At 31.3% G+C, this 16,526-nt stretch overlaps 1 protein-coding gene across 1 annotated transcript; it reads left to right on the top strand.

Moving 5' to 3' along the window:
- The first annotated feature begins 8,827 nt into the window (after positions 1-8,827).
- Positions 8,828-9,560, top strand: LOC132635025 (zinc finger A20 and AN1 domain-containing stress-associated protein 1). The gene has a single exon (XM_060351230.1). It carries the CDS (start codon positions 8,908-8,910, stop codon positions 9,370-9,372), a length of 465 nt encoding a protein of 154 aa, XP_060207213.1. The 5' UTR covers positions 8,828-8,907; the 3' UTR covers positions 9,373-9,560.
- The last annotated feature ends 6,966 nt before the right edge of the window (positions 9,561-16,526 follow it).

Raw genomic sequence — 16,526 nt, 5'->3', positions numbered from 1 at the left:
AATGGACTACATCTTTAGAGTATATTTTCATAAAATAAGAAAATTAATATGATAGGAAAGTAGAATTGCGTCTTATAAATTTTTTGTGCAAGTTGCTAGCTCTTTAGCCCATGGTCGAAAAATTTCTTTAGAGCAAACTAAAAATCTTATGAGAATATATTCGATTATGGTCTAAAATTTTATAAACGTTAGACAACTAACTAATGTTTTGTTAGTCCCAAAAGCTATATTTGTAAACTTTTAAAAATTTAAGAATATTATAGGGAAAAAGGACACACAGTGGCCATCAGAAATTTGTACCTGCGTTTAGGCCTAATACCCCGAGTTCGCCGTTCGTCCCAAAGTATTGCCCAGCGGCCCATTCACTACAACAACAACAACATACCCAGTGAAATCCCACAATGTGGGGCTGGGGAGGGTAAAGCATACACAGGCCTTACCTCTACCTTGGAAGGTAGAGAGGTTGTTTCTGAAAGACTCTCGACTCAAGAGAAAGTTTGACAAAAAAAAAAAAAAAGTTAGATACGGACAAGTAGATCAAAGCAGTATTAAAATGTACATAATGAGAGCGAAAAAGTCCTGTTAAAGCAGCCTGAAAAAAAGAGCCAGTAGCTACCATAGATAAATAAGGTAAAAGGCAGTAACTGCAATCGATATACAAATGAATACACTAATCGCAGAACAAGAAATAACAGTATGTAACAGAAGTCGAAGGATAGGAAAATACAAGTAATACTACACCTACTACTATGGACCTACTAAGTAAGGCAACACACGACTACCTACTATCCTTGTACCCTATCTAAGGTCATATCCTCAGTAAGTTGTACCTTCGCCATGTCCTGTCTAATCATCTCTCTACAATACTTCTTCGACCTACCTCTACCTCTCCTGAAACTGTCCATAGCAAAGCTCTCACACCTCTGCACTGGAGCATCCGTGCATCTCTTCAACGCATGACCAAACCATATCAGTCTTGTTTCCCGCATCTTATCATCCACCGAGGCTATTCTCACTTTGTCCCAGATATGTTCATATCTAATCATACCTCACCTAGTATGCCGGCATATCCATCGCAACATCCTCATTTCCGCAACTTTAAGCTTCTGAACGTGAGAATTCTTAACTGACAAACACTCCACCCCATACAACATAGTTGGTCTAACTACCACTCTGTAGAACTTGCCTTTAAGTTTTGAATGTACCTTCTTGTCAGACAAGATTCTAGATGATATCCTTCATTTCATCCACCCTGCCTTAATACGATGTGTGACATCATCATCAATCTCAAAAGATTGTAAAGTCGCCACTAAAGATCGACGGAAAAAATTCATATTGAGCCTTCAAAAAATATCTCAAAGAATGTATAATATGTGTATAATTAGTCAGTATACGTTAATTGAGCCTTAAGAAATATCCCAAAACTTGTATAATATGTGAATAATTAGTAAGTATACATTTATTAAAAATAAATTATACACTAATACATTTTCTAATTATACATTTATTATATACAAATTATACAACAATGATACATTTTCTATACATACACTTTGGGGATACATATTCTATACGATAATGATACAGTTTCTATATGTATGATACATTTTTTCTATTAATAAACAGTAGTGATACATTTTATATACAACAATGATACAGTTTCTATACGAATGATACATTTTCTATACATATACAGTAGTGATACATATACAACAATAATACAGTTTATATACATATGCTGAAATTAGTTGAAAAATGACTAAAAAATGAAAATATTTAGAAAAGACTAAAAAAAGACTTTCAAGATTATTGGGCCATTGGGTGTCAATAATTCACCAGGATGGTCATTCGTGTCCTTTTCCCAATAAAATATACTAAATGATTGTGCCTAAAAAAACGATATTTGGGTAAAGCAGCCTTTAGGTTGGGCTCAACGAAATGAAAAGTCCAAGAACAGAAGCCCCACAGTGATTTATCCGCGTTGACACTCAGCTAGCCCACTTTCTTTAGTTCGTCACTGCTATCTTTTGGAGCTTTTGTTAAATTTTAGGCCCATTACTTGACAACCTTTCTTTTGTGAAGCATTTAAGGATAAAGATTAGCAAGCATCTCAAGTGGTAAGCTTGTAATTACCGTTCCAATACATCTCCAAGTATTATAGATTAGGAGATAATTACTTTGCTATGATCATTGAATTTACATTAGTTTTGTTTAACGTTTATTTAGCAGAGCGATGCACACAAAAGAAAGTAAACATTGGGGTGGGGAGAAAAAATTCGAAAAGAATGCATTTTTCTTTTATTTGTCTCTTTATAGAATATACTCCTCCTCAGTGGATCGCCTATGCAATTTATAGGGGATAGAACACCAATGCCTCCTACACATAAAATAATTACTCTTTCATGTCTTTTTTACTTTCATACCCTCAAATTATTTATCTTTTCTACCCATTGTAGCTTTTGTAGATAATTGTCGCTTTTTCTTTTTTATTTCTTTATTCCTTTTCTTTCTTTTCTTCTTTTCTTTTAATTTACGTTTTTTAAATTTTTTTTTCTCCTTTTTTGTTCATTTTTTTTTAACCAAATCATACTATGTTTTATTTTCTTTTTCACCATAATATGATTCCATATTTAATTCTAGCTCCTTTCTTTTCTTTTTTCTATTTTTTTTATTTCTTGTTAATTTATTTTTTCCCAAATCATACTATCTTTTATTTTTATTTTCACCATAATATGATTTCATATTTATTCTAGCTCCTTTCTTTTTGCTTTTTTCTATTTTTTTATTTCTTTATTTCTTGTTCCCTTTTTAATTTCATTTATGTATTTTTTCTTATTTTCATAATCTAATTTTTCACCTTTTTTGCTATTTTAATTTATTCTTCTTTTTTAATTTCTTCTCCTTTTCTAATTTCAGTTTTTTAAAATTATTTTTTCTTTATTTCCTTTTCTTTTTCATAATATAATTCTACACGCCTTTTGGCTCCTTTTCTTTCGTTTTTTTAATATCAATAAAAAGGATAACTAATATATTATCTCTTTAAGTTATTCTTTTTTTTTTATTATATCTCAAAAAATAATTATTCTAGCATATAGTGAGATTGTATTACCATGATGGTATCATGAAGGACTGCTGGTATCATGAAGGACTGCTGAAGTCCTTGAATAAATAGTCCCCAGTCCTACATGGTACTACAATGGTATAAAAATATACTGAGATGGTATCATGCAGGACTGTTGCAGTTCTTCAACGAAAACACTTTTCAACAGTCTTCCATGATACCATCATGGTATAAGAATATACTGAGATGGTATTATGGAGGAATGCTGTAGTGATGTCCACACCTGCCCAAAGAGTGAAAGATTTTGTCCATAAATTATATATCATATACTGACGGGGTATCATAGAAGGTTGATTCATTCCTTCAAAAAATACTGCCAATCCTCTATGATACATACATTGTATATCATATACTGACATATGTCATAAAGTATTGGCAGTTCATTCCTTCAAGAAAAATACTCAGTCCTCTATGATATCCTGATATATAGTACTACATGATACCACCGCAGTATATTTATACCATTGCAGCATATTCCTTCAATGAGACACTCTTCAACAACCTTACGTGATACCATCATGATATATACCATATACTCATACGGTATCATGAAGGATTGTTCAAGTCCATGAATGCAACAGTCTCCAATCCTCCATGATATAAAAATATACTGAGATGGTATCATGGAGGACTTCTTGAGTCCTTCACATGTGTCAGCAGTCTTACATGATACCGTCATGGTATATACCATATACAGAGATGGAATCATGAAGGACTGCTTCAGTCATTCAAAGTGAGTCCTTCGTGATACCATCATGATATATAATCTACGCATATGGTATCATGGAGACTTCTTCATTCCTTCAATGACATTTCTCAATCCTCCATAATACCATTTGCGTAGATTTATATACCATGATGGTATTTGGAGGACTCTTTTTTAATAGAGCATTGGTTTATTCCTTTAAGAAAAACACAACTCAATTCTCTATGATACCCATATAACATCATCGACCAACAGGGTATCAAGAATGACTGACCCACACATGATATATCATTATTCAGAAAAGAGCTTAATCATATATGATACTCACATGGTATATATCATATATCGATAAGGTGTCACATAGATTGGTTCATTCCTTCAAGAAAAACACAACTCAATCCTTTATGATACCCACATGGTATATATCATTTACTGATAGGGTATTATACAGACTAATCCATTCCTTATCAAAAAATAAAATAAATCTCAGTCCTCTATGATACCCTTATGGTATATATCATGTACTGACAGAGTTTCATAGTTGACTGATTTATTTATTCAAGAGAAACACAACTCAATTCTCTATGATACCCACATGATATATATCATATACTGATAGAGTATCATCAATGATTGACTCACATGATATACCATATATTGATAAGATATCAAAGAGGATTGATTCACTCTTCCAATAAGAGTCCAGACCTTTATGATACCTACATGGTATATATATCATATACAAAAAACACATCATGAGAACATGTTCATTCCTTCAAGAAACATACTATATATATATATATATATATATATATATATATATATATATATATATATATATATATATATATATATAGTATCATAGAGGACTTGTTCATTCCTTCAAAAGAAAAAAAATTACAAAACAAGAATTTAAGCTTAATTTTGATACACTAATTTTATATCATTTTAACAATTTTTACTTGTGGAAAAAAAATAGAGTCATATTTTCGATATAACATTTTTATTTTCATTTGCAAAAGAAAAAATTGTAAGAATATATTTTCTAATATAAATTTTAATAAGTAAGCTAGTGACTTTAGGATTTTCTTAATCACTTTTTGTTGTAGTCCTATTATTAAATTTTGTTATATTTTTATTAATGTAAAAATAGTTAGCTAATATTCTCTCTTTGTATTTAATTTTATCTTTAAAAAGAAAACTAAAAAGATAAGAAAAGAAAGGTAAAAAACAAAATAAGAAAAAGGCAAAAAAAAAACAAAACAAAGTAGGAAAGTCGGGCCCAAAACTTTTGTAACTCAAAAATAAATTTTTAAAACCAAAATAATTCATTAAAAAAGAAAAGAACCTAAATAGCCTTTACGCACAGATTATGTGCGTAAAGGCTATTTAGATTATTTTTTTAATAGGTTATTTTAATTTCAAAATTTTATTTTTGAGTTAGAAAAGTCTTGGTCGTGGGAAAGCCACAAAGGATCACCGAAACATCAATCAAATTTGAGAATAAGATTGGACCGGGGGCACACGGGTAATAATTTGTAGCCGTGCGGGCATTTGTGTTATTTAGATGTGTGGGGGTAGTTTAGGGTAAATATTTTGCCTTTAGGGGTAGTTTGTGTACTTTTTCCATTTATTTATCAGACTGACTGTATTACTAAACATATATTGACCATATGGTAACACTAAGTCAACCATTGGAGTACTCCATGAGTACCAATTTATATCATACAGTTTGAATTTCGATAGTCAAATAAAAAAAAATTGATCGCGATTTATTTGTATATTTTTTAAATTGTTAATTATTAGTATGATTTATGATACTTTTTATGTGATTTCTAAATATGTAAATATATATCAAAAAATATAAAAATGTATGTCCGGATTTACGATTAAAATAAAATAAAAAATTGACTCTCGAATACGAATTGTATCATATAATATAAATGGGGACAAAAAGATTTAAAAGTAGTCCATAATTTTCTAGGAAGCTTTGTTATCACACACGTGTATAATAAATAACAAGGCAACAACACTATGGGATCAGAAAAAAGATTCGAAAGCCATTTGTTTTATGAGCATATCTATGGTTTCAGTGTGATGAACAGTGAATAGTGATAGAGACAAATCATCTTTCCACTGAATTAGAAAATCAAGCGGCCCCTAATTTACATTGTGCGTGCCAGACAAATACCAAAACCACGGCTATACCGTAGTAAACAAGTCACCATAGTCCATACAGAAGAAGAAGAAGAAGAAGCTTGTTTTACAAGTTCACTGTACAGGACTACAGGTATATGCAGATTATATTCTCTTACGAAAATATTTCTGTGTTTTCATTTGATATCGTCTTAATTTTATTTTTATTTGTTTGAGTGAAAAATGGTCTCTTTATTTGCTGGCATAGTCTCTTTTATTTGGCAAAGGATACAAAATAATTTTTTTGTTTTTAAAATAAAGATGCGCATAATATACAGGCCCCGTTTGTCCATAGATACAAAAAAAAAAAACACTTTTTTTTGGAATTTTGGAGTTGGAGTTGTGTTTGACCATAGTTTTTGAAATTATAGTTTTTGGTGAAATATAATTGTAAAAAAGTGAATCTTTTTTTTTAAAAATAATTTTTTGAGTTTTTGGTATTCCGAATTGTATTCGAAATTCTCATGGCCAAAAGCTGATTCCGGAAAAAAGTGAAAAAAAATTCCGGAATAAAGTGAATAATTCTTATAGCTAAACGGGGGCTAAATGTGTAATGTCATTTTGTAAGGAATTATTACTCCCTCTGTTTCGATTTGTTTGACTTGATTTGGATTAGGAGAGTCAAACTAAATAATGTTGTGTACTCGGAAATAATATTTAATATTTTGAAATAAAATGCACATGTTTAGAAAACCTACACAAAAAGTATTACTATAATTTTATAAGTCACGATAATTAATAATTTAAAATATTTAAAAGGTTTTTGAGAAAATTATGGTCAATGAAAATATCTTTTGACTATCTAAATAGTGTTAAGACAAACAAATTGAGCAGAGAGATTAATTACTTTATCATTAGACTACTTTTTAAATAGATTAATTAAAAAAACATATACTCCCTCTGTTTCAATTTATGCGAACTTATTTCCTTATTAGTTTGTGGAAAAAAGAATGACCTCTTTTTATATTTGGAAACACTTTATCTTTATGCAATGATTTATAGCCACACAAAATATGTGTGACTCATTTAGGATCACACATTTAAAAGTATTTTCTTTTTTCTTAAATTTCGTATCTAATTAAATGAGTTCACATAAATTGAAATAGACATTATTTAAAAGCAAGGGGTAGTAATTTTTATTTTTTATATTATAAAGGTAATACTGGAGGAAAGTTTTATCAGTCAACTCAAATGCTGACAACACTTGCATAGGACCCTGTTTGCAAGGATCCAATACTCTTTTTATCTTTTGAGTTCAGCACTAGACGATAGGGATGTACATAAATATTGAAAATCGGACCGAATCAAATAGAACAAAACTTCAACGAACTAGTTGAGTTCGGTATTTAGTGTCCACCTTAAAAAAATTAAACTAAAATAGCCGAATCAAAGTTTGATAAAACCGAATCGAAGAATCGAACACCCACTGAAATTTAATACATTAATCAAAAAAATTAAAATAGTCTTGGCCATTAAGTTTAAGCCAAAATAAAAAACCCAATTGTAACAAGTACTCTTTTGCTTTTGTATCCCTAATTTTTTACTTCAGTTGAGAAAATCAAATATCCTTAACAAAAAAATGTGACTAGAATGTGCCATTAGGATTAATATATGTCTTTTATGTGTTTTCTTAATTATTCTTACGATATGTATATAACACCTAGTAATTTATGATTTTCTGTTCTTGTGTATCCTGTTTGTTTGATTTTGATTTCAATTTATCAGTTTTATGTTTTATTGCTTTTTAGAATATGAATTAGTGTAAATGGAATCGCTTCTAATATCATATAAAAAAAACGAATTGAAAAAAATCGAAACCGAACCGAACATCAAAAAATCGAAATCGAAAGAACCGAACCGAGCTAGTTGGGTTCGCCGTTCGATGTTTACCTTCAAAAATTCGAAACCGAAATAGCCAAATCGAAGTTTGATAAAACCGAATTGAAGTAGCATGGAATTACATTTACGTGTTACTTCAATTGTAGAATCTGATATCTGGTGTTCTTTGAGTTCGAAAATTTCAACTTAGTTTCTAGGAAAACACGTGCAAAAACCTCGATATACTGCTAATTTGAAATAAACCTTTTCCTTTTAGAAAGAAAAAAAATAGTAAAGTCCACGAGGTCACAAATTTACGTCAAACTAACAAGAAATTAAACTAATTTTTTTTCCATAACTTAGAAAAAGTAAGAAAATTACCAAGAGCAAACATTTATTTAAGTTGAAGCCATATTTGAATACACCGACTATCTCTTGCAAAACATATTTAAGCAATTAGAAAATTAGTTCTAGTTTTCCTTTTTTTTTTTTAAAAAAATACAGAACAAATATAACACAACTAACAATTGATAAATTAATTTTCTTAAGGGAGTAATAAGTAATTCCAAATTTGCTAGTTCTAGAAGCTGGTAGAATCAACTGTTTAAGAATCATTTGCTTTTGCCCACTTCTCATGGGACTCGGTTATACTTAATGACGATTCAGTCCTTCCTTTCCACTCCAAAAAGCAAAGTTGTTCAACCTCTTTTTTAACATTATATACACCCATAAGGGTATTCCCGTCTTTTTAACATCACAATCAGAAATTTCGACTCCTTTTCCTATTACAACTACTGGTTCTCCTTTTGTGACCAGAAATAGGACGTGTGAACTGAGCGTATCCCACATCCTACATTACCAATAATACCCTTAATTTGACCACGTCTTAAGGGTATTACCGTCATTTAACCTAATCCGTCCGTCATAAGGAATTGACCAATTGACCCTACAGCTCTCCTATATATACACCCACCTCTCCAATTTGCGTTCTTCATAATCAACTTATATTTATCACTTTCTTTGCACGCTTCGATTAACCAACAATCCATTTTTCCTCTCAAATATTATGGGTTCTGAAGGCAACAAATTTAACGACGGAACAAGTTTCCCGCCGTCGGAGCCAACGTTATGCTCAAACGGTTGTGGATTTTTCGGCACGGCTGCAACGATGGGGTTTTGTTCAAAGTGTTACAGAGATGTTAAGATTAAAGAAGATCATGCTGCTATGGCTAAAGTTGCTATGGAAAAGCTTGTTATAAATAGGCCTCAAATTGACACCATCGGAAAAGTAAGCTGTTCCCCGGCGCCGGCGGAGACGGTGGTTGAGACGGCGGCGGCGGCGAATCGGTGTTTGACGTGTAGGAAGAAAGTGGGTGTTGTGGGGTTTAAGTGCAGATGTGGTAGTACTTTTTGTGGGACACATAGATACCCAGAGCAACATGATTGTACCTTTGATTTTAAATCTAAAGGGAGAGAGGAGATTGCTAAGGCTAATCCTGTAATTAAGGCTGATAAAATTGATAGGTTTTGAGCTGTCGAATTAAAATTTAGTTCGGGTTTAGAAGTTCTTTTTTTTCAGTTGGGGGGTTTTAGAAGTCTGTGGTGTTATGGAGAACAGGCTGGAGGGGTGGTAGGTTTTGTTTCGGTATTTATGATTTATGATGAATGTAAAATACATTTGCTATTTATTATTTATATATTTAGATTCCAGTTGCTCAATGATTGATTGATTGTTTAAGAATTTAATTTTGTTCATAATCCGTATTAAGTGTAATCTGTATTAAGTGCGAGTTGCGGCCATGAAAATTAAATATTTTTCACTTTATTTGGAGTTTTAGAATTGGAGTTTAAGTTGGAATTAGAGGCGGAGTTGTGTTCAGTATATTTGCTGTTTGAATAAAGTGAAAAACAAAAGTAAAAAAAAAAAAAATAGGTATTTTTTGAATTTCAAATACAATATCTTCATGGCTAAATATTATTTGAATTTCAAATATAATCTCTTCATGGCTAAATATTATTTCGAAATAAAGTGAATAATTTAAAAAAAAAATTATGAAATAAAGTGAAATTTTTTGAAAAAAATAAATAAAAATTCTGATAGCCAAACGGTCCTTAAGTATCCTCAGACCTTATTACATCCTTTTATAGCGGGTGTGCAACAGACAATATTAACTAATTTTAAAAAATGTATGCATAATTTTTTTATTTGTTAGAGAAATTATGAATTCACGCGGTACACAAATTTTAGTGTTTAGTGTAAATTCGCCCTCGTTGTCGTGCCCTATTTATCTATTACGATCAAGTTATGATTAATATTGCTCGCTCTAGTTTCTGATTGAGTCACGATAGATGTTGGTGTTTTGATTTTTTTATGGAGTGATTGGCAATCAACGTACAAGCAAACCTACTTGACTATTTTATATTGACGAAGCTTCTTGATTATTGTATTCAACTTATTTATTTCGCTTCCAGTTGCTCAATGTGTGATTGGTGTTAAGCATTTATTCTTACCTTTTTTTATATTTATTTATTAATAATTATTACTAATACTTTGTCAATTGTTGTATATAATTGGCTGAAAGGAAATTTATTTCACCTTTTTTTTATTTTTTTTATTTCAGTTTATTTAATTACACGTCGTAATTTAAACAATAAGAATTGTTGACAAAAGTTAGTTCTTATATTTTACAAGTAGATGAAGAATCATATCACGCCCAATAAGAATTGTTGACAAAAGTTAGTTCTTATATTTTACAAGTAGATGAAGAATCATATCACGCCCGGGGAGCACTCGCATTCTCCTTCGTAGGGTTCTTGCCGATTTAGAAGAAACTCAAGGGTCGTTTGGTAGGAGGATAAGTTATCCAATGTAGATGGGATTGGGTGGGATAAGATGGGATTATTAATCCCACGCTTTATGTGGAATTACTAATCCCACGCTTTATGTGGGATTACTAATCCCAACTTTTATCCGATCTACATGGGATTGATAAGATATCAAAAAAGTTATCCCATCAACCAAACATGGGATTAATCGACCCCTGATGGTGAAGTTTTAGTGTTATGAATGACATTTAAATCATGAAATTCAATGAAAAGCACGTAAAGAAACTTATTACGAAAGCATATTAATTATCTCAGCTCGTGCTCTTTCAATGCGCATAGTTTCTTTTGAGTTTCTCCTTTTATTTCTTTCCTCGTTTAGAGAAAACAATTATAGTGTAGAAAGCATGTGATAGACATATAAGTGGGACCTAAATCGTTATTTTTGTCATCAAAGAAAAATTAAAAGCGCGTGATAGACACTTTAAGTTTCTCCTTTTATTTCTCTTTCGTTGAGAGAAAATAATTATAGTGTAAAAAACACATGATAAACATGCAAGAGGAGCCCAAAACAGTTATTTCTATCATCAAAGAAAATTCGAAAGCACATAATAGGCACTTAGAGTTTCTCTTTTTATTTCTTTCCTCATTAAGAGAAAATAATTATAGTGTAGAAAGCACATAATAGAAATACAAGTGGGACCTAAATAGTTTTTTCTATCATCAAAGAAAAATTAAAAGCACGTAATAGGCACTTTGAGTTTCTCCTTTTATTTGTCTTTCATTAAGAGTAAATATTATAATGTACAAAGCACATGATAGAAAGAGGAGCCTAAACCGTTATTTCTATTATCAAAGAAAATTCGAAAGCACGTAATAGGGCACTTTGAGTTTTTCCTTTTATTTATTTCCTCATTAAAAGGAAATAATTATAGTGTAGAAAGCACATGATAGAAATACAAATGAGACCTAAATCGTTATTTCTGTCATCAAAGAAAAATGAAAAGCACGTAATAGGCACTTTGAGTTTCTCCTTTTATTTCTCTTTCTCCGTTAAGAAAAAATAATTATAGTGTAGAAAGCACGTAATAGACATACAAGAGGAGCCCAAACTGTTATTTTTGTCATCAAAGAAAATTCGAAAGCGCATAATAGGTACTTTAAGTTTTTCCTTTTATTTCTTTCCCATTAAGAGGAAACAATTATAATGTAGAAGTGATAGACATCCAAGATGAACCTAAACTGTTATTTCTGTAATCAAAGAAAAATTGAAAGCACATAATAAACACTTTGAGTTTCTCCTTTTATTACTCTTTCTCGTCAATAGGAAATAATTATAGTGCAGAAAGCACGTGATAAACATACAAGTGGAACCTAGACTGTTATTCTGTCATCAAAGAAATATTGAAAGCACATAATAGGCACTTTGCGTTTTTGCTCTTGTTTCTCTTTCTCCGTTAAGAGAAAATAATTATAGTGTAGAAAGCACGTGATAGACATGAAAGTGGAGCCTAAACCGTTACTTCTGTCATAAAAAAATAAAAAAAATGAAAGCACGCAATGAGAATTAAATACACTTTTTTGTTGTTTCGACCAATATCTTTCAAATTCAAGTTTTGATTTCTTGTGGCTACTTTGTCACTTCCACCTTGCCCAAGAATAATTTTGGAGATGGATGATTTTGAACTTTTAACTTTCACATGCTTATAGACAAACTACTAAGGTTAAAGTTAAAACTTGTTAAATGAACCACCAGACCCTTTTGTTAGTCTAACCAAGCTTGGGCAAGCGAGATCAAAATTTGCAGGATTGGCCTTCGCTGGGGTGATCTTTAATTTTCCCCCTCAAATTGGTGGCCTTTAATTTTCATCATTCGCTATTTTTTTTTTTATTTCGGGTTCGAACTCCCACTCAGTCAAAATTTTTAAAAAAATTCGCAAGGCAGAGTTTTGCATGCTTCAGGCAGACTTTCAAACTCTTCCTGTGCAAAATTATGTTTTCAAGTAGAGTTTTGAAGGCAAAGTTCTGCCTTGCGAAATTCCTTTTTTTTTTTTTTTTTTTTTTTATTGGGTTGAGGTTCGAACCCAGAACCTCGGGGTATTAAGCGAATCAAAAATTAAGACCACCAATTTGAGGGACAAAAATGAAAGACCACCCCAAAATAAGGCCGATCCGTGCAAAAAAAAAAAAAAAAAAAGAGAGATAACCCACCTAAGGCCATTCTTGTAAGGGTCAACTACGTATATATACATCTTAAGGAGAAATATTTACGAAACGTGACGATAGTTTTATATTTACAAAACATAACATTACAAACCCTATACAAAACATGTTTTTTTTTAAATAAATATATATATATATATATATATATATATATATATATATATATATATATATATATATATATATATATATATAAAAATTAATTTAAAAAAAAAAAAAAATCCGCTCAAAAATTTATGATGAAAGTTGTATGAAATGTGTATATCTCGCTCAAGGCTTAAAAAGTTCGCTCAAAATTTAGTGTATGAAAACGGTATGAAAAATGTATGAAATGTGTGCTTAAAAAATCTGCTCAAAATTATGTGTATGAAATTTATATCTCGGTCAAGTCTTAAAATTTCGCTCATATTTTCGTAGATAAAGTTCATGTTAGATTTCTGTAAAATTAATACAACTACAACAACATTGTATACAACTTTGATAAAACATTTAAGACTTAAAATAATTACTCAAATTTTTGTATATGAAATGTGTATATCTTGCTCAAGGCTTAAAAAGTTCGTTCAAATTTTTTGTATGAAGAACGTATGAAATGTGTAAGCAGGCTGCACTCTAGGCGGCTAGGAAGGCTCGCTAGACCAGCAGCCAGACCAAGAATGAATGTGTAATGATGGTGATTCCACACCAAGCTCAATAAATAATTATCTCGATCAAGGCTTAAACATTACACTCAAATTTTTATGCATGAGAATGGTATGAAATGTGTATATCTCGCTTAAGACTTAGAATTTCATTTACATTTTTCGTATATAAAGTTCATATTAGGTTTCTGGAAAATTGATACAACTACAACAACATTGTAACAACTTTCATACAATATTTAAGGCTTAAGTTTTCGCTCACAATTTTGTGTATGAAAATTATATTAAAAATTTCGCTCACATATACACATTTCATACATGTTTCATACACAAAAAATTGAGGTAATTTTTTAAGCCTTTGAGCAAAAAAAATTAAAAAAATATATATTTCTGGAAAAAAAATAAAAAAAACGAAAAATATATGAAAATCCGCCATGTTTCGTAATATATCATTATGTTTTATAAATAAGAAAAACTATCGTGATGTTTCGTAAATATTTCTCCTTAACATGTATATATATATATATATATATAGTTTTCCCTTCTTGTAAATCAGCCGGCAAATCATTGGTAAGTGGTAAATGGGCCAAGTGGTAACCAATGAATGGGCCGCTAGACCCTTCTGCTAGTCTAATTAGACTCGGGCTTTTCTTCCAACCATGAAACCATCATTATAACATTTTTTTGCACGGATTGCCCTTCTTTTGGGGTGGTCTTTAAATTTTGCCCCTCATATTTGTGGTCTTTAAATTTTGCCCTTCGCTTGAATACCTGAGGTTCTAGGTTCGAACTCCCGCTCAGGCATAAAATAAAAAAATAATTTCGCAAGGCAGGGCTGGGGGGAGTGTATGCCGGATCCGGCATAAAGTCCTGAAGGAAAAACTAAAGTTATGCCGGAGGGGGCATAACTTTTCCTCAAGGCATAGTTTAGTTATGCCTTATGGGGCAAAACTTTTCCTTAAGGAACTATGTCTTATGGGGCAGACTTTTAATTAAGGCATAACCAAAAGTATGCCCCATAAGGCAGAACTTTTTCTTAAGGTATAAACTTTGTCTTATAAGACAAACTTTTAGTTATGCCTTAAGGAAAAATTTCGTCTTATGTGGCATGCTATAAAAGTTTGCCCCCACCGGCATAAATTTGTGAAGGAATTACCAAAATTATGCCGGACCCGGCATACTTATGTGATTCTTTTTTTTCAATAGGCACGAATGAGTTAAAAAGTTTCAAAAAGAAGATGAATATTTTTTTAAAATAAAATAAAACACGATGCAGTGCGCTGAATTTTCAAAAGATAAATTTATGACTAATGTCGAGCTAAGAATTCTTTTAAAAGATTTTGTTACATTTCCACTTCCAATAAAGATGTCTTTACAACTGTCTAATGCTATTTGAGGTCCTTTTGTCAAGCCCGACAGATTTTGGTCACAGTAGAATGAATCTGGCTTCCTTTATCCCAAGTTCCCAACAACTTCCCGTTGCTCGAATTATTGATTCATGAACTAATAGTAAGTTGTATCTTATCATGAACAAGGATTGTGGTGGAGCGATAAGTACCCCTTCATTCTTAATTAGAGCTTTTAATATGAAATCACATTTATTAGGGAGCGTTTTGCCCAATATGTGGACTTCCTGGCACGAATCTAAATTTAGTAGGACCCCCATTGCGGATACTGAATACTAGTTGAGAAAAAAAGTTACATTGTATCTTATCAATGTAGTTTGAAACTTTAAAATTTGAGGAGTCTTGGTTCGCGGAAGAAGGGAGGAAATTAGAATTAGAATTAAAGATATAGCCCCTCAGGGCCTACTATATATGGTATTGTCACCAACAACACTTTTTTCCCCTCTCCTTTTCTATCTCAAGTTGGAGATTCCATACATACAAAGATGATCCAATGAGTTGATAGATGATCAATGTGAAATATCCATCAATAGTACTCGTTTTCAGCTTTCTTAGAGCTTTAGCTAGTTTCCACTTTCCAACTGAAAAACATGATAAATAATTTACCTTTTCATGCTTTCAGGCAGTTTATAAGACTAGAACAAAAAATTTAGAGATTGTAAATTGTACACCACTAAATTCGAATAACGTCTCGGTTCAAACAAGTTGAGGTTAATTATATGAATATTTACCGACAATGTTCCTCACTATATTTTGAGGATTCATCATGAATAAACAAGTTTAATGATGCAACCTGCTATAGCACTCTTCCTGTATCTGAGTTTAGGACCGAAAATGTGAACAAGTTCACACTGGCAAAGTTCATTCATCCTATTACCATTCTCATCAAGCAAACTTAACTTCGAAATTCTTAGTGCTAGTTGGTTGATCGCGCGCACATCTATAATCTGTGTTGTGCTTATTGGTTCATCAATGAATATATGTTGTTTATTAGTATATGAATGAATATTTTCCTAGTGAAACCCACCTAACTAGGGGAGTAGTTAAATCTTCAACTTAAAAAGACTCTGCGATTGAGCAAACTATGCAAATAAAATATTTTTCACTTATGACTAATATCTATCTTTAATTTTTTTCTTCTAAAATCAGCTCTTACTCGTTAAAAAACCTCCTAGTTAACTAGTTTCATGTACACAAGGCATCTAAACTTTAAGGGATCGTTTGGTTCGCGGACAAAGTTATCCGAAGTATGTAGTCCTGAGATTATAATGCTTGGACTAATTTATCCATCTCTAAGATGAGATAAAATAACACCACATTTGAGATATATATTATTTTTCATGGGATTAGTTATACTTACAATCAAACAAAGTATAAATTTAATCTCAAACGCATAAAAAGCTTTGTCAACTTTCTCAACTGCATATTTATTGCTTTCACTTTAATTTATAGGAAAGCAACGTTCGAGTAGCCTTAAAATATGGGTAGCTAGTTTATCCGCAGAAGCAAGAAGGTACAGGTCCTCATACAAAGTAATGCATCACCATCACATTATATTTTCTTGCTTCAATAAGTTACACTGATCTATCATC

The sequence above is a fragment of the Lycium barbarum genome, chromosome 4 (assembly GCF_019175385.1).
Source record: "Lycium barbarum isolate Lr01 chromosome 4, ASM1917538v2, whole genome shotgun sequence".
In the NCBI taxonomy this organism is placed as follows: Eukaryota; Viridiplantae; Streptophyta; class Magnoliopsida; order Solanales; family Solanaceae; genus Lycium; species Lycium barbarum.
This window is presented reverse-complemented; position numbering and strand designations above follow the sequence as displayed.

What these genes read in the sequence shown, in the direction of transcription:
- LOC132635025 (XM_060351230.1), top strand. Translation starts at nt 8,908, where the DNA reads ATGGGTTCTGAAGGCAACAAATTTAACGACGGAACAAGTTTCCCGCCG.